The sequence below is a fragment of the Colobus angolensis genome, unplaced genomic scaffold (genome assembly GCF_000951035.1).
Source record: "Colobus angolensis palliatus isolate OR3802 unplaced genomic scaffold, Cang.pa_1.0 Scaffold57, whole genome shotgun sequence".
NCBI classification, from domain to species: domain Eukaryota; kingdom Metazoa; phylum Chordata; class Mammalia; order Primates; family Cercopithecidae; genus Colobus; species Colobus angolensis.
Window position 1 is genome coordinate 3,122,719 of NW_012119265.1, and position 19,332 is coordinate 3,142,050.

Genomic DNA, 19,332 nt, shown 5'->3' on the forward strand with positions numbered 1-19,332 from the left:
TCTAGCTTGAGATAACTGAGTCTGTTCTTAAGATGCCATTGACTGTCCAATTTCCATTCTCCAGAAATTCCCCTTCATTGACCTTTCCCTTACTGCTAATCAACAAGTAATCTCACCAGGCCCATCATCCCCACCTAAGTCTTTTGAGTTCAGGAGATTATCCCACACCCACATTCCCTAAACCTAGATGTGTTTCACTCAGGAAGCGGGACCTGATTTCAGAATAGTCCAGGCGTCTTTCATCAATCTCAACATTTATCTACTCTAAACATTAAAAAATTGGAAGGTTCTCACTTGTTTTGGAATATGTGTGGTCAGTGCCTCAGACTAAAGCATTTAGCAATTGATAGAATCCTGCAGTCAGCATGGTTGGTGATGGATAATACGTCATGAAAAACAGGAATAACATTTACCCAATGCTTTAGCATTTCAGCGTACTTTACCGTCACTGTTTTTCAGCCACTGATAGGCTGTTTGGTCCTTATTTTATAAGAATTGGTACATTGTAGGAAAGAGCTAGGAATCAGGAGATCTGGGTTCTGGTTCCCATTTCACCATACACTTGCTGTCTGATCTAGGATTCATGACTTCTTTTCGCCATCTTTAGAATGATCCAGGGATGAAGGAAGATGATTCTGGAAACTTTCCAAAGATCCTATCAGCTCAAAAACTCTGACTAAAAGAATATGGGCAAATATTTTGTTTTGGTTTTATTTAACAAGGTAATAGTTCTCCTGTGGATTTTCAATACAGTTACCATTTACTTTTCTTAACTTTGGAATCTCAGACTTGGGGGTTATTTCAGATGCACTTTAGAACTTCCATTATCCTATGGCCTAGCCAATCTTTGGGCCTTTCAAGTCCTGATATATTTTTGGTTGACAATCAAGTAAAAAGTCAAAGATACATCTGGATACATTTCATGGCTTGGAGAAACAGTCAGTGGACACACCCCCACAACAGAAACAGTTTTGGGAATCAGGATGCCCTTTTCCCATTCAGGTATATATAGGGAGGCATTTTTCATGGGGAAAGATCAGGCTAGGAATGGGTGACTCCACCATTTTCCTATCACTGTGGGAGTGGCTGAAACAGTGTGTGAAAATCTGCATTGAATGTACAAAAATTATCTTGAGGTCGTGGTCTGCTCATGTAGCTCTAACATTCGAAGCCAGCTCTTTCCAACTCAATGATGAAGCGGTCCAGCTAATGCAGTTGTTCCCTGCCATCTTTTTGCTCATGAACCCCTTTGGGAATCTTATAGAAGCTATGGATGGCCCTCTGCCCAGAAAACTTCCCATCTACTCACAAATTGGGATATAATTGTAGGGGATTTGTGAATGCCCTGAAGCTCATGGACCCCAAGTTAGTTCTCCTGGCCTAAATAGAGTAAAGGAGCCCACCAGTAGGAGTGTCAGGGCTGGCCTGAGACTTCTGCATCTTAGCTAAAATTAAATACGTAGTAACATAAAGATGTTTTGTTTTTTCCTTTTTTTCCTCTGACCATCACCCTCTTTTCCTTTCTCTGTTCCTACATCTCTTGTCATCTCTCTCATTCCCTCTCATTTCTCTCTCCATCTCTTGCACATCTTGTACCACAGATGTTCCAGCCTGGCTAAAAAGCCTCCGCCTGCACAAATATGCTGCGCTTTTCTCCCAGATGACCTATGAGGAGATGATGGCCCTCACCGAGTGCCAGCTGGAGGCGCAGGTATGTGCTTGAGGTGACTGTTCCCTGAGACGGTGCCCCAGGTGGGACCTGAAGTTCAAGGCCTGGACAACCTTGTCTGGACCCATGCCTATGCCCACACAGTAACCCGCCCTGTCCTGGGAACTGTAGGGTGCTGGCCAGGATTCCATGGTGAGCAAAACTGGGTGGATTCTTGCCTTCAGAGTCCAATAGGAGATGGAAGACAAGCAGGGTCGTGAGGGTGAGATCAAGTGGTGTGAAAAGGCATAATCTCAGCACACTTGAAAGTTCCAGGTGCTAGGGAGGAATTTCCTAGGAGAGGTAACATTTGACCACGCCACAAAGAATCTACATCCCTGCCTTTGCTTTTCTCGCTCTCTCCCTCCCTCCACCAGAGCAGGGCTTGGCTCATTTGGGAAGTGACAGATCCATTGTCTGGTGTCTAGTCCAGTTACAAATCAGCCAGCTTCTAACTGGACTGCTGAGTAGAAGCACCAGGTCATGCCTCAGACCCACCCCAACATTTTTAAAAAGTCATGTCCATGTCAGTCTTTGTTGAGATTGGAGAAAATTTTGCAAACTTTTTTTCTTCTAACATGAGACAATCATTGAGAATGAGATTTCCATAGGTCTCAGATTTCATTTCCCCAAAGGCATCTTTCCCCAGTGTGGATGCCACAGGCCAGTCAACAGAACCCCTGAAACTAAGCATGTTTCCTACCACGCTGTGCTCGGGTGAATGGATCTGACCAATGTCTTTGTTTCCCTTGTTTAAAATGCTATTTGCATGTTTCACATTGGCCTCAGTTTCCTTTCAGCAATGATTTAAAAGAATCGATGGTCTGAATAGGCTAAAAATATTTCCTTTGCAGGAAGAGGAGATTGTACCATTTGGGCATGGCTGGTCTGGATGCACACCTCCCCGCAGATCAGCAGTTCCCCAGTGCTTATTCGGTACCCTCATTTAACCCTGCAGGCCTGGCGGACTCCCAATATGGAGACACAACACAAAGCCCAAAGTCACTGCACATTCTCAGAGAATGAAAGGCACTCATTTCAACTTCCTAACATTTCTCCCACCTCTTTTTGAATCTTGATTGCTCCTTGAAATCCCAGGGATTGATGAGAACTGTTTCTAAGAGCATTTTTGTGTTTGGGTCAGAGTTGAAAAAAATCTAAGTCATCAGTTGTTCAACTTGAGGGAAAAAACAAGAAATAATTGAGGGCAAAGCCAGAGGCCAGCACAAACTTTCCAGAGTAATTTAATTCACTAGAACCCAAAGTTAAGGGTAAACAGAAATATACCCCTAGTGTTTCATCTTGGAGACTGGGTTCACTTGTCATTTGAGTCTTTATTTTTCTAGTAAAGATGTTGTTGATATTCCTATCTTTTCCTTCTTTAAGAAGAATTCTATGGAATAGTTGCTAGACATTTGAGTTAGAGACCTTATTTGAGAAAGGGCTGTCTATCAGGAAATTTGCAGTATCTATTATCAACAACTGTTTAAATCCTTAGGCTCACCATTGCTACCCAGTTAAGAAGATAAAATCCACAACTCTTACTGTGAATCCTAATCATTTACTGGAAGAGATGACTGAATTATGAATTTAAGTAATTTTCTATTCTAGTTTTCCTTAGAGTAACAAAAGACAGGCTGCAAACTAACAGAAATTCCCCGTGTTTTATGACACTCCATGTGGACTCTACTGGGCTGCTCATCTTTTCAAGATGGGTAAAAACACAGGGAGGGTTTGAGAAAGCCATGAATGTCTGTATGGGGTTGGGACCTTCAGGGAAACTGAGGGGGACTGAAATTATAAAGCCTGGAAAAAAGGAAGAGTGCATGACTTAAAAATTATCTTCCAAGACTATGAAGAAATTTCATGCTGAGTAGAATAATTGGCCGTTCCGCATCTCTGTCTAAGATACAGAAAGATACAAATACAGATAAAAAGCATGGTCAAAAGACACAGGCAAATGTGTAGCCAGATGGACTTTGAATTAAGAAGATGGCCGGGCACAGTGGCTCACACCTATAATTCTAGCACTTTGGGAGGCTGAGGTGGGAAGATCGCTTGAGCCCAGGAGTTTGAGACCAGCCTGGGCAACATGGCAAAACCCCATCTCTACTAAAAATACAAAAATTAGCCAGGTGTGGCAGCCTGTAGTCCCAGCTACTTGGGAGACTGAGGTTAGAGAATCACCTGAGCCCAGGAGGTGAAGGTTACGGTGAGCTAAGATGGCGCCACTGCACTCTAGCCTGAGCAACTAGAGTGAGACTCTGTCTCAACACATAATAATAATATTGAGTAAGAAGAGGTTTATGATGATGGGTACTAATGCAAGAGGTAAGTGGATATTGATGAGCCCGTGAAAATAGAGGAACAAAGAAGACAGTAAAAGCCTCCAAGAACCTGTAAGCTGATTCTTAAAAATATGTTTTTAAATATACATTTAAATGTAACTTGTTATTTAATTACAGAATGTTACCAAAGGTGCAAGACACAAAATTGTCATCAGTATTCAGAAGCTCAAAGAAAGACAAAATCTCCTGAAGTCTTTGGAAAGGGTAAGTTATCGGATGAGGGAACATTTCCACTTTTGTTATGGGAAAGTGAACTAAGGAAAATTCTCCATTGGAAGTGTCACCGACAGACCTACTAGAGCATATCATGCGGTTTCCTTACCAAAGTCAGAGAAAACAGAATGATTTTGAAGTGAAACCTCCCGGTTGCACGTGCTTCTTTGGAAGCTGATGCCTCAGTGTGCTTATTCCCTGGGCCCAGGCTGCCTTGCGCAGCCATCCTAGAGCCCTGATGAAGTGCTTTCAAATGCACCCTTTTTATATACATTTGTGTCTCTGCCTCCTATACATTTGTAGAGATCAGTGAGGTGACCAGTTAACAATCAGAGGCTGAAATCTTGGCAAAACAGGGCAGGGCATGCTCAGTGTGCTTTGGTCTCACTGTCCTCCCAGAGGAGGGTCTGTTTTGAGAAAAGCTGCCCCCGGAGTGGTGAATACTAACAGGTACGCTGCAGATAGAGGGGGTCAGAAGCATTTGGCAGGCAGACATAGTTGGCTCTCAAGAGAATCATTTCAGGCTCTAACTTAACAACAGAGTTGGTCCCTGTGACTCTGATAGAAACCATCTCAAAAATGCTAAATGCTGAAAAAAGTTTATTCCAACGTAAAAGCAGTGATCAGCTGCCTACTGTCCCATTTTGTTTGCTGCCTGCACAGGTCCTCTTCTTACCTTTGTATCTGGATGCTGCCCTGGTAACAATGTCATTTTTAGGACTTAATGATGACATGATTTCATCTAAGATCCAAAGGAGGGCAGGCCCCATGCCTCACACAAGTGAACCAGCATTGCCCCTGCCTCGGGGCTGGCATTCTTATGCATGAGTACTGGGAGGCAGGAGTGGTGGGTGGGAAGTTCTGTGGGTATTTGCAGCCTGCAGAGCTTTAGAGGTAACCTCTTCTAGTAATTCCAGGGAGCTTTTGCATTTTGGAAGGGGACAGAGTATTAAGGGAGGTAGGGATAAAGCAAATTTTGTGAGCACATAAACATTTAATGGAGTGGTAATTTTTCAGCGGATGCACAAAGATATGTGTGTATAATTTTATATAGACTATATAAAGTTATATTCAATGCATATATGTTATATATATTTATAGAATATACATATATAACTTTGTAAGGAACGTTTCTTTTTAAACCTCTGGCCAGATAGACAGACAGAGGCTTCTCACTTGCACATCCGTGATTAAAGATCTCTTCTTACTTAAAGTGAATTACAGATTACAAGTGAGATATCCAATTGAACCAGAGGTTTATTTGTTGTTGTTTTTAATTTTATACTACTTTAGAAAGCAGTTTGTCTAAGTGACTATTGCCATTTTTAAATTGAGAAACCATTCTCTTTGGGGGAACGTTCAAAAGGCCAATTTACTCTTTCTTTGTTAGAAAGTGCAGAAAACATTTTGCATAAGGATTTGATTGCTAAGTGTTATGGTACAAGAGTGATTTTTTCCCTTCTTTCTGGAGCAGCCTTGAGGATTCATTCATATCCTCCATCACTGAGGAAGCACACCCACCTGGGAGACAAATTCCTGTTAGCTTTATTCCCTGCAGCCTGGCAGAAGTCAGCATGGGGAACACTCTGGCAGCCCGGTAGCAGGGGTGACCCCGACATGCCATTGACTTTCCATCTAGCCTTTGATAAGTCAGTGATGTTTTCTGTGTCCCAGATTTTGCACCTAGAATAATAGTGACTCCCTGTTCACTGGAATGGGAAAATTAAAAGGTGCCACCTACAGAGCAGAGTGTGATGGCAGCCAGTGGTCAAGTGGAAAGAAATGGAGTTTATCGAGTCTGACTTCTTTGAGAGAGGAAAGCTTATGTGTGTCAGATGACTGGGTTGAGCTTGAGTCAGAATACCTGAATGTTTGGACATCCTGTGTGTTGTCCCTGCCTAAGCTGACGAGCTGCGGCTGGAGGGAATCTCTCTCAGGCATCCACTGAGGACTCATCCCCTGGCTGACGGCACCAGTGGCAGACTCAAATCAGCCATTTCTCAGGCATTCCCAGACACCGTTGGGCTGATGATGCTGTTGGGAAAAGAGTCATCTGCCCCTGCCTTCCTCCCATATTCTTACCTCACATAGATTTCTAAGGAGATAGCTGGGGCCCCGCCTATAGTTAGTTCATAATCAGTGGTGGCTGTCTGAGCTCTGTGTGCAGAGCTCTTTTGTTCAGTTACTGAACCCTGATCGAGCAGCTGCCTGGGACTCAATTTGCCCCATCCACTGGAGGTTAACCGTGAGTCATACATGGCTCCTGCCATGGGGAGCTGGGGACGTGCATTGGGACAGTTAGATATGGCACCATATTATCTCACAACCCAGTCTGATAGACATCATCACCATAGCAGGTGGGGAAGCTTCCTGAGGTGAAATAGACCGCTGTGCAGTGATGAGGTGGGAAGCCTTCAGAAGAGCAGGATGCTGGCCGGGAAACTCATTAGGAAACTATAGCAAGTCTTGATGGGACCTTGAACCAAAATAGAGGCAGTGAGGATGGAGGAGGAGGATAGAGATCATTTAGAGGGAGTCCAGTGATTGTGACGAGGCTTGGGTTTGAGTGTCACAGCATTTGGGGACAGAAAAGATAGGAGAAGTGGGGGCAGGAAATGGAGGTCCATAGGAAGGGTTGAGTGTGAGGTGCCTGTGAGACACGCAAGTGGAAGTGGCAAGTCAGTGGCCAGAAGAGCAGGCCTATAGTCCAGGAGCCCCACAAGGTTTGAAAGGACCAACTGTGCGTCGTCTGAGTGTAACTGATAATAGGTACTCCCGGGAAGTGTGTGTCAAGAGCATGGACAGGCCCTTAGGAGCACTGTAAGATATGGAGGGGCTGAGCAATAATATGGGCTGTGCTCACCCAGAGGGTCGGGAGGGTTTGAAGGAAGGAATCCTGCCAGGTGCCATGGTAGTGTCACGTACAATGGAGACGAAACACTGTCCTCTGAAATTGGCCCTCAGCAGGTCACTGTGCCATGATGATACGGGTTTCAGGGGAATGGGAGGAAACAGAAGCAGAAGCCTGTGAACCAGTTGGTGTGAATGGGTGAGGGGCCATGGGGTACAGAATTGTAGACTTCTCAAGATATATGGTGGAAAAGGGAAATTAGAATGGTCACTGGAGCAGATTTTTCAACATTTATCTTGAGTAATGAAAATGTTTCCACGTAGTTTTATTAACCATCCTGCCTTTTCAATTCACTCTCAAACTGTGAAGCTAAGCCATGTTCTGAGCCTGGGTCCCTGGCATGGAGGAAGGAAATACACACACACACTCACGCATTCACCTCACTTCCATGTATTGCTGCTTACAGGAGGAGAAAATGCTTCTCTGTAAGCCTGTGCCTTTTCTTCAGACACATCCAGATCTTGTCCTCTTGGTTCAGATCTGAGACCCCCAATTCCATCAAGTGCTGCAGAGAAGCAGCAGAGAAACTTAATATTAAATGCTAAATATTCCTGGAGTAATAATGCCTTATACTAGTAAGGTACATTGTATACTTTTTAAAAATGTTTCACCCCTATTGGTGGATTTGGCCCGTACAGCAAACTTCCTAAGGTAATCAGGAGAGCTGCTGGTATCCTGATTTTAAGAAAAAGAAACTCGAGTGAGTCCAAACTCCTTAGTAAGTTGGTTCCTAAGGACTTGGAAAAGCTCTTGAGCTTCATCTCATTGAGCCCTGCTCGGCCATGTACAGCGTCCTTTCATCCTTTGTTCCTTTCCTGCTGTTTCTCCTTTCCTGAAACATGCAGTGGTGATCAGGGGTCCCTCTTATATGTTCCCACAGCTCCCTGCCCTGATGCCCATCATACCATGTGGGTCCCAGAAACTATAAGCACCTTAGAGCAAAGATTATGATTTAATTTGTTTTCATATCCCCAGTGTATAACAGTGCCTGGTTGATGACAGAGCTCAGCAGCTGATGGGTGCATGAGAGGAGGAAAGAACAAATGCGCTAGATACAGGAGTCCTGTCTATTATGTGAGAATCCCAATTCTTCTTATACAAAGGGAAGGATGGAGTTAGAGATACCACATGAGTGCTGGGGACACTTCGGCTGCTCAAGACTCTCTTTTCCAGATGGTTTGCAGCTTGTTGTTGTCATATGCCCAGGAAAGGCACTGAACCAACCTTCCTCCAAGACCCAAGTTAGCCACACCAGGGCTGGTATAAGTCAGGAAGTAATTTCCTTCCTGCTTGTCTCCTGAGTGATGGCTGTGGTCAATGGTGGACCAGACTTCCCGCTGTCTGATCTCAAAGGAGCTCCTCAGCTTTGTAACAGCACGTTAGTTAGTAAACAGCTTCACTGTGCCTCTTTGTGTTTATCATGTGGGATTATATTTTCTGTATGAAAGATCAGTAAAGACTTGGGTGGATTCCCCATTTTTTTGTCAACGTAGAGAATTAATTCTCACAGTTAGTCAAAGGTGCTAGATTGATTTCCATTCTGGCCATTTCCCTGTTCCTTCTCAATTTGGGCACTCTGTTTTGAGTTCAGGAATTCATTTTTAAGTGTCAGGAACATAACCTGATGGTCACAGTGCCATGCTATTGATGCCAGCTTGATCAGGGGATGAGCTAACTGGTTGTAAGCCAAGTGTTATCTTTGAGACAATGGCTTGATGTCTATGAGGGAAAAACAAAATTCTACATAATTCCTGGGAAGTTATACGTTATAGAAAGTGTCCAACGTTATTCATTATGTCTTTGGTTTCTTTTTTGATTTTTGTTTTTGTTGATTGATTGATTGATTTTTTGATGTGGTTGCCTCCAATAGAAGAATCAGATAAGATTTGAATGGAGCATGCATATGTTTCCTGTTTGAAGTCTCTTCACATAACCAAAATCTCCTCTCACCACTAGCTGGAGAAACCTTCTTGCCATGTGACAAGAGCAGGCAGGGGTTTGGTGCAGTTGACAGAGTGTCCCAAGCATGCATTTGCTCACCCCATTGAGAGCAGCTGCATGAGATGGCATGGCAGGGATCCATGTGATCACCCCAGCGTGGCTTTCCTAGCCCCTCTTCATAGGGAAGCTTCATCCCTCTTTTCCCTTCCCCTCCTGAGTGAGGGGCTGGACAAGGAGGTCAGTGTCCCCCGCCACCCAGGGGCTAGTTGGGCCGTTGGCAGGACCTCAAGGTAGGATCCAGGGGTCCCCTAGTTAGCATGCAGTCTGATCAGAAAAGGTGGTAAGTGCTCTCCTGGCATGGGTCAGCTAGCTCACCTCCCTGTGCCTGCCCTGGTCACATCACCAGGTCAAGTCAAGGAAGCCAATCACATGATGGTATCTAGATGCTGGGAAAGGGCCGGGTCTACTGTGGGCAGCAGGGAAGGAGTGATCAGGAGCATGCCTGACTGCTGCAGAGACATCTGTCATGTGTAGAAGGAAGGTGGCAGACGCGAAACTCTCCTAAGAGAAAAAGGGACTTTCTCCCCTAAAATAGGCTGAACAGTGGCCCTGGCCAGGTTTGAGAGACAATTCTGGTGGCTAATTAAAATTTCACTTCCTTCATAAACCCTTCGTGCCAACTAGGCTAAGGCATAATCCAGGCTCCACCTCCCACCCCTCCCCGCCAAACAAAGCAGGTTCCTGCCAACGACAGGGTGTGGCTGTTGGTGTTCTTCGCTGCCCACAGTTGAAACAGGCACATTCAAGGCTGCCGTCCGCAGCTTTCCTTTTTCTGATGGATTGATTGGAAATGTTTGGGTGCAGAAATTATCACATTTCATATGTTTGCATTCCCTGACACCATCAAGCAAGTGTAAAAGAGGGCCCCAGGAACGGATTGGATACTCATGCATCAGGCTTTTTTAAATGTCCTTGCTATTCTGAGCTCTCAGAAAATTAAATACTTTGGGCCGGGTGCGATGGCTCACACCTGTATTCCCAGCACTTTGGAAAGCTGAGGCAGGCGGATCACCTGGGGTCAGAAGCTCAAGACCAGCCTGGCCAACATGGTAAAACCCCATCTCTACTGAAAATACAAAAAATGAGTTGGGCATGGTGGCACGTGCCCGTAATCGCAGCTATTCAGGAGGCTGAGGCAGGCGAATCACTTCAACCTAGGAGGCAGAGTTTGCAGTGAGCCGAGATCATGCCACTGCACTCCAGCCTGGGCAACAGAGTAAAACTCTGTCTCAAAAAGAAAAAAAAAAGAAAGAAAAATTAAATACTTCATAAATAATCGGGGCCCTGATTGTCAATGTCCTTTCCAGGTCCTAGGAAGACCTTGATGTGCACAAACACAGGGCGAGCAGCTTTGTTGCAGAGGGTCCACCTCACCCACCATGCCAGGCAGGGTCCCAGGCTCCCGAGCCCCAGCCACACTCCAAGCCACAGTGTTTGGGCCTCTGTGAGCATCTGGCACAGAGAGAAATATCTATCAGAATCAACTTTTATTTCTGTTTTTAATAAGTAGTGCCCAGTATATCAAACTATATGTGCAGAATGATGTAATGTTATTATACAACACATAAAGACATGTATGTATTATATTACAGTTCTATACATATTCTTCTCCAGAATGATTCTTGTAAAACTTGGCACTCCCTTGCTCGAAACCTTCCCTGGTTTCCCATCTTAGACTAGATTCCAGCATCCCTGCCCCGGCCCAAGGCCTCCAGGCTCAGGCCTAGGTGGCTGACGGGACACCATTGCCCACCTGCTCCATCGCAGACCTCCTTGCTGTTCCTCACACTCCCCGCTCAGAGGCTTTGCCCTTGCTGTGCCCTCCACCTGAGGCATTTCTCCCCAGGATCCTCATGCCCATGCTCATTTGGGTCCTTGCACCAATGTCACCCTCTCCAGGAGCTTCCCCTCACAGCAGCCCTGGCCCATACCACAGCCCCTGGCATGGTATAGTTATCTCGTGGCTGGATGTCAACTCCCTGGGGAACCCTAAAGGCAATGAGGCAGCTACGATGTGCTCATTTTGTACACAGGGAAACTGAGGCACAAAGTGGTTAAGCCATTTGCCCAGGGTCACATGGGAGTGCAAGAATCCAAACCCCAGCCTCTGACGCAGAGTCTCTGCTCTTAATCGCTACGCTGTGCTGCTTGTGCCGTGGACTGAGTGAAGGTGTGAACGGGCTATTTCATCCAGAACAAAGCACACACAGGACACAGAGCCATCATGTCACCCAACTTCGTTGTACAGCTTCTAAAGCGTGTGACTGTAAAATGTATAATCACATTTTACAGAAATGCACTGAGGAAGGCAGAAAAGGAAATACACCAAACTGTTTTGGTGGTCATCTCTAGATAGTGGGATTTTCTGATGGTGTGTATTTTCCTCACTACACCTGTCTGTATTTTCCAATTTTCTACCTAGGCCAATATTATAATGATGAAACGAAAGTGGTCCCTTTTCCCAAAAACATCCTGATGAGGATACCAGCAGCCACGAATCCACAAGCTCAGGGCAGGGGAGGACAGGTACAGGGGTGGACGGCCCTTATTCCTGAGCCTAACGGAGGTCTTCCTGCTCTCCTCGTCCAGGACATCATCGAGGGGGGCAGCCTGCGCGTCCCGCTCCAGGAACTACACCAGATGATCCTGACTCCCATCAAGGCCTACGGCTCCCCGAGCACTACGCCCGAGGCTTGCTCCCGGGAGCCCCAGGCCCCGCGCCAGCCCTCACTGATGGGCCCCGAGAGCCAGAGCCCCGACTGCAAAGATGGGGCCACAGCCACTGGTGCCACAGCCACCCCCTCGGCCGGGGCCAGTGGGGGGCTCCAGCCGCACCAGCTGAGCAGCTGCGATGGGGAGCTGGCCGTCGCCCCCCTGCCGGAGGGGGACCTCCCCGGGCAGTTCACACGCGTCATGGGGAAAGGTAGAGCCTGATGTGCCCATTTCTTTTTTCTTCTCGGATCCCACTAACCAGAGCGACAAGCTCCTGGGCGCTTCCCCTGGGTGCTGGACAAATTCCCCGTCCAAGTAGACATCATTAGCTCCATCTTACAGATAGGGAATGTGCAGTTCAGGGAGGTTAAGCCTGTTGTGACCTCCGAGACCTACTCCTTAATCCCGGCTCCTTTCTCTCCCGACTCCCTCAGACCAGGGGATGCCAGCCCTTTTATGACAGTGCTCATTGGGCCAGTGGACCCTGCGGGAGGAAGGTGGGAAGGACTCCGAAAAAGATGATTTCGGGAACAAACCATTCACTCAGCATCTCACCCTCTCCCCAAAGCAAAAGTGACAGAAAATGAGTGACAAACTGAAGGGGCACAGACGCCTTTAGTCAGAGCCCAAAGATCTCCCTGTGCAGAAAGATGCCAGCCTTAGCAGTGGCCTCTCTCCTCACCACTGAAAGTGTTCTCAGATGTGGCCAGGGTTTGGAGAATTCCCAGCATGGAACTGTTTTGTTCTCATTCTCCCATGTCTGCTTTTATATTCTCTCTTCACGGCTGGCCTGCCGTGCGAAATGCTCTAGTATGAATAGCTTGCATTTATTTAGCTTTTCCTCTGTAGCAGACACATGCTTTACCTATAGAGCTTACTTAATCCCCAAGTTATCCCATTTTACAGAGGAGGAAACTGAGGCACACAGGCTAATGAGCCCACCTGAGCTTACACAGCTGATGGCAGGGCTGGAATTTGAACCCTGCAGTCTCTCCATCATGCACGTAGTTACCACTGTGCCTTCTTATCAGCTCAAGATAGAACAAGGTAGAGTTTCATCTGATGGTTCTCTCTGCTCTTAGGTGACAAAATCCAAACCTAAAGAGTCATGTGTCATCTAGTGTCTCCTTGTTGCCTCCAGAGCCCTTACCACCTCCATTCCATACTCTTTATATCTTTGAGTTCTATGTCTTTGAGTTCTCAAAGATATAGACTTTATATCTCCGAGACTTTATATCTTTGAGTTCTCAAAAGTTTGCATATTTTCTTGGCTTCTGAGCCTTTGTACATATCTCCCCTCTGCCTAGAACCTAGGCCCCTACTAGTTTGTACAAAGCCTTCACCCTTCATGTGAATTACAAGATGGTGCCCTGTCTGGGTGGACACGGCACTGCTAGCACTCACCTTGGCATGCACTTGTGTAGTGCACAGCCTGCACATCCACATGGGACAGCCTTGCCTATAACACTCTTTTCCTCACCCCATTCCCTTCACCTGGGTCATGCCTCCTTCTCCAGGTCTTAGCCAAGTCCTCACATGCTCCAGGAAGCCTGCTGATCCACTGGGCTGGGTGAGGTACCCCCTCTCACCTGCCCCACGTCCCCCTTTACTTTCCTTGTCTTAGCCCAGTTCACACTAGACTGTAATTGCCTGTTTGCTTGACTGTATCTTCATTAGTCTGCAGCACAGTCAGACCACTTTTAATAGCTACTCAATACCCTGCTTGTAGCACAGTGCTTACAGTAGATGCCTCATAAGTAGGTGGTGCAAAACTTGAGCGATGACACCAGTATCTAAAGTTAGGCCTTCCCACAGACCATCCAAGCATACATGCTGGGTACGCGCCTGTTGGGAAGGGTAGAATCCACAGCATGGTCCTTTGGGTAAGAGTGCCCCTTTCTACCTGGGCTACCCTCTGCCTTTTCTGGGGCAGACCCTTATTTCCATATCCTTGAAAATATCCACTATTAGAATAATTTATGCTTGATCTGGTGTCTTACAAGACATCTTGATTATTTTCTAACATGTGGTAATGCCAGCACTTTTCCTTTGGAAGGGGAAAACAGTTTTTTCTCTGTTATTGTCCAATATTTCAGACCATTTTAAAAAACCCAGTTTGCAGTAAGAGCAACTCCCACCCTTCCACCACCCACCTTAAGGCATGTCCTAAAAAAAGACTTAAATTCATAGTAATCTGGTGGAAGAGATGACTCACAGCTTCCCTTGGAGCTTGATGGCCAGGGTGGGCCCTCACTCTCCCCCACCCACCCCTTAGCTGTGTTGGATTAGAACAGATTTCCCCATGGGTGAAGACACAGCTCCGCCAAGCCCAAGTGGAGCAGCTACTGAACACGCGGTACATTGCCCTACTTCTTAAGAGACCCACACTGCTATGGCACTGCTTCTTTATATTTTAACTACTTTAAAGGAAACTGTAACCCCAGTTCACACTCAGCATACACAATTCAAATTAGCAAAATGGTGGAAAGTGGAAAACCACCCTTCCCCCACCCCAAACCCTGCCATCCTCATTCCCAGGGAGAGTCACTGTTAAGTTTTGGGATATCCTTTCAGAAACTTCATCATCATACATAAGCACATGAACATTCACTTTTATACACACGCAGACCTTATTTACATTATTTTCTACAGGCTGATGGGTTTTTTAAAAATACGATAGCTGGGCACGGTGGCTCATGCCTGTAATCCTGGCACTTTGGGAGGCTGAAGTGAATCACTTGAGCCCAGGAGTTCAAGATCAGCCTGGGCAACATAGTGAGACCCTGTCTCTCAAAAACAACAACAACAAAAAAATAAAATTTTAAAAGTATATATACTTACAATATATATACTGGGTACTGAGCACCATCTCAAAGTTTTTTTAAAGGTGGCATACTATTGCACTGTATGCATAAACCGTAATGTATTTAACAAAGTCCCAATTAATAGGCAGTGAGGTGGTTTACAAGGTTTTGTTATGACAAACAATGTTATACTGAAAGTCTACATGCAAAGGCAAGAAATAAACGGAACTGTGTGACCGAACGGCCATGCAGGGTTAGGGACAGGGAGGAATGAAGTATGATGCCAGGTTTCAAGCTTGGTCTCCTTGAGTGTCAGGCATTTTTTACTCTCTGGTTGACTCCTTTTGTCCACCCATCTCCACCATGGCCCTGTGAACACGACTAAGAAAGTCGGGGAATCGTCACCTCTATGATGAGACCAGAATGGGCCACAGTAACGTGGCGGTGAGAAAGCCAGTGCGTGTGTGTACTCTACCCGCAGACTAACTCTGCTCCATCCTCATTAGCACTGACTTGAGTGTGTAGGTGAGCCTGCGCCTATGTGTGCATAAATGTGCATATCGCTCTGAGAAAGCAACCCTCTGAGAAGTGAGTAGCAGGCCTCCTGCGCATGTGCACACCCACACACCTCCCCGTCTCCAGGAGGTGCCAGCTCGTTCCTCCAAACACAAACGCCACTGCCTCTGCACCTGGCGAGGGGTGTGCGCTCATTCATAAAATCACGGAGGCTGCTCTCTCTGACAGTGTCAGGGTCTTGGATGCTTTTGAAGCCCCTCACACAGAGCCACTTTCAAAGACGGAGCTCAGGACGCCACTATTCACTGCTGTGTTCTTCCTCTCACGAAGTGTCTTATTGCAGAGGCTTCACATAGAATGGCACGACTGGAATTAACCCAAGGGGCTTCTCAAGGCAAGGGCTCCCACGGTGTCTGAGCCTTTGACTTCTGTGGAATGAGGAGCCTCTTGGCCCTTTTTGTGAGCCTGACATAAAGCTGCAGACACACATACCTCTCAGAGTGTTAGTCCTGAAGGGAAATGAGAGTCAGGTCCTAGAGATTAGAGAGGGGTGCATTTTTCTAATTCATCTTTTCTTTTTAATTACAGTGTGCACACAGCTCTTGGTCTCCAGACCCGATGAGGAAAATATAAGTTCCTATTTACAGCTCATAGACAAGTGTCTAATTCATGAGGTGAGTAGTGACAGATTTTACAAAACCAATTTTTTGTTTTTATTGCTTAGAAAAGGTTCTCAGAGTTTCTGTGATGTGATCATTTTAGTCTCCAACAACTTGTTTTTGAGTGGTGGACAGTTATTAATAATAGGTTGGGCAGAACTAGGCTATGACAGCCTCAAACCCAAACACAGCTTGAACATTACTTTAGTGTCCAAAGATTTGCCCAGACCAAGTGCTCTGATGTGCAGCGAACGCCTGAGACGACTTCTGGCTGGGGAAGCAGCCCCGGGTGGCCAAGCCTCGCAGGATAACACACAAGCCCTGCTGCTTAGTCCTGGGCGTTTTCAAGTCTTTTAAAAATCTTGTGTTGAACTCTTGGCTTTTAGCTCAGGGAACTGGAGAGAGGAAGGGAGAAAGAGAGCCCATAAAAGAAATAACGAGTGTGTGTGTGGGGCGGGGGGGAGGGGGGCTTGCAATTGTTATAGGAATCATATTTGCTATATATCCTTTTGGAGGAGGCCTGAGGCGGGCTGCAGGTGTGCCTACCGGACTCTCAGGCATAGTCTTCATATACAGAGTGAGACAGACACTTGGGCATGGCAGGCTAGGCAGCCATCTGCACTGGTGGCTGTCCCTGAGGGGCATGTAGGGAGAGGGAGTTGCACCTCAGACCTAAAACTCCAGTGGCTCCTTGGGCACCCCTCCCTCCCCACAAAGAGCTACAGAGGCAAGGCCTAGACTAGAGAAAACTTGGGACCAGATAAACTTACGGTGGCGAAGTCTTTTTGTAGGATTTCAATGTGAAAATAAGATGGTAAAGGAGCTGGGGCGGTGGCTCATGCCCATAATCCCCACACTTTGGGAGGCCGAGGTGGGAGGATCACTTGAGGCCAGGAGCTTGAGACCAGCCTAGACAACACATCAAGACCCTGTCACTGCAAAAAAAAAAAAAAAAAAAAAAATTAGCCAGGTGTGGTGGTGCACACCTGTAATCCCAGCTACTCGGGAAGCCAATGTGGGAGGATGGATGGTTTGAGCCCAGGTGGCCAAGGCTACAGTGAGCTATGATCCTATCACTGCATTCCAGCGAGAGCAACAGAGTGAGACTTGTCTTGGGGGGAAAAGAAAAGATAATAAAGGCCCCAGGCCTCCTCACCTTTGCTGCATTGGCAGCCAGTACTCCAGGAGTCCAGTGGGCTCCGGTGAAGGGAGATGCCCAGCACAGCAGCCAGGCCCCTTCTCCACTTCCCTCTCACGTTCTCACCCTCCCAGCTGCCGCATGGGCCCTGGGCTATTGAAGGTCTCACTCAGTTCTCAGGGCCCTCGTCTGCTACCCACACTTCACATACAAGGGTACAGTTGTCTCTGGGATTCCATCCCAGCTCCCCCTTCCCCACTTCCCCAGACCCTCATGTTTGCAGCTTCTCCTCTTGGCTGTATGGATTCTTACGTGCCCAAGCGGCTCTGGCCAAAGCTGTCAGTGTGACGATGGTGACCAGCGGCCTAGGTTGGGGGCTCAGACATGCCATCTTCTGAAATGTTCAACTATATCAAAGTACTAGACTTTTCACTGGAAATAAACATGTTTTTTTCCCTCTTTAATGGCTTCCCTAGAGCACCCAGGCACTGTCAAAAGCCTGTATTGAAGGCTTATCTGTGACTTTATTTCAGGGACAAAGCCTTCTCCCCACAAGCCTTGAGTAATCCTTTTCTATTTCCAATCCTGACACTGGACTTGTTTTGGCCAGGAAAAGGCGACGAAGGAAGAGAAGGCAAGAACACAGGGAAGAATGTTACAACTCGTTCATTCCATAGATACTTACTGAGCACCTAGTCCCTGTCCCGAACTAGGCAGGTTACAGTAGTGAGAGAAGGGGTGAGACAGAAAGAAACAGGCCATCACAGCCATGACGAGAAGGCCTCTGATAAGGTCATCCCTGCATTCCCCGGAGCACAGAGGAGCAGCAGCGGCCACCAAACCTGGAGCCAGCACAGGGCATTTCCATGGAGGAATCCTCTCCACACTCAAACCTGGAAGGCAAGCGAGAGTCCTGGTGGTAGAGACTCGGTTCGTAAGGAGGCAGAAGAGAGCGATGGCTGCAGGGCACCGTGTTTTGTTGGGAAGTAGGACATTTGTGGGTGGGTTGGGGCAGACAGCTTGGGGAGGATTTCAGCCTCTGATAAAAGCAAACTGGACCTCTGCTTCTTCTCCCACGCCCGCTGTCAGCATTGATATTGGAGGACAAGGTACTGTCCACCTTGCCTCAAGACAGCTGAGCACCTGAGACAGAAATAATGAGTCCTCCAGCTGCCCGTGCCAAACAATCCACAGGCTTCCTAACTGTCCCTCGCCAGCCCTGAAACTTTGGCCTGACGCTTCTCGCTTTCCCGCCGTCCTGCGTGTCCTCCCTGGGTATCCTGGCTCTGGTTTTGTTTTTTCCCCTTTACCTCCATACAGCCCCAAGTGATCTCCTCTGATTGCCCAGAGGGGCCTCTCATAGCTGGGAGCCCCAGGCAGGAAGAAGCTGGTGAGGTGTCTGCTTGCTAAGTTCAAGTCAGGATGGAGGGGCCTGCGTGCTGCTTTGGAAGGGAAAATGTTGTTCAGGGCTTTTTATGATTTTAGTTTGAGAGAGAGGAAAAGCGTCTGAATAATTTTCCATAGCCTCTGGTTATTCTGTGTGGGCAGAACACGCCCTGCCTGTGAGGCCCCGTGGAGGCGCACAGCCTCCATCCTGGAAGAAGGTTCTCCCGGGCGCAGAGAGACAGGATGCCCTTTCATAGCCTGGACATGCTGTTCCTTAGCTGGCTTGGAGCAGGGAAGGTATTAACTGGGCCAGGACACCTCCCTTCCTCCCCAGGACGGAGGGACCGAGTCCCCAGAGTCATGAAAGGAAGGAGAGGGAAGTTCTGAATTTTATTTCTGAGACCAGTCACTTTGACTCCTGAGTTATAATCCCAGGCCTCTGGGCACTTCACTGTGTCTTGAGGTGACTCTGGGAAGAATGGCTCTTGCCTCTTTATGAGCTTTTTCATCCAGCCACATACAACTGGGACACCATAGCCATCTTCCTCCAGACAGATGCATTGGTCTAGGCCTGAGAGGGCCAGAACTCTGGAGTGGTGACTAGGGGTGCCCGGGCAGTTGCTGGGCATGAAGCCTTCCCTTCCCCTCCAGGCCCCTCAGGAAGCTGCTCCCCAGCCCAACCTGGGGCTGCAGTGAGATACTGGGCATCATAGCCAATGCCGATCCCCTGTAACTGAGCACTCCTCTGTAGGTCAGGAACCAGTATTCAGAAACTCCCGGAGCCAGCCACGACCAAGCACCACAGCCCCAACTGAGAACTGCCCCCCACTCTCATTCAGCACTGCTAAGGGGCTGGCTCCCATCTGCAGCTCTGAAGGAAAGGAACCCCACCGCCCACTGAGGTGCTCAGGGAATGCGCTGCCCTCCCCGTAGAGG

At 47.3% G+C, this 19,332-nt stretch overlaps 1 protein-coding gene across 2 annotated transcripts in view; it reads left to right on the forward strand.

Moving 5' to 3' along the window:
* SAMD4A (sterile alpha motif domain containing 4A) overlaps nt 1-19,332 on the forward strand; it is a 228,109-nt gene that overhangs the window by 183,421 nt on the left and 25,356 nt on the right. The window contains exons 5-8 of one of the 2 annotated variants that reach the window (XM_011961837.1): nt 1,602-1,711; nt 4,174-4,260; nt 11,771-12,104; nt 15,802-15,887. In XM_011961837.1, the coding sequence (XP_011817227.1) occupies nt 1,602-1,711; nt 4,174-4,260; nt 11,771-12,104; nt 15,802-15,887 (617 nt within the window). Of the gene's footprint in view, nt 1-1,601; nt 1,712-4,173; nt 4,261-6,410; nt 6,515-11,770; nt 12,105-15,801; nt 15,888-19,332 lie in introns of those variants that run through there. The other variant, XM_011961838.1, reaches the window with a different exon arrangement.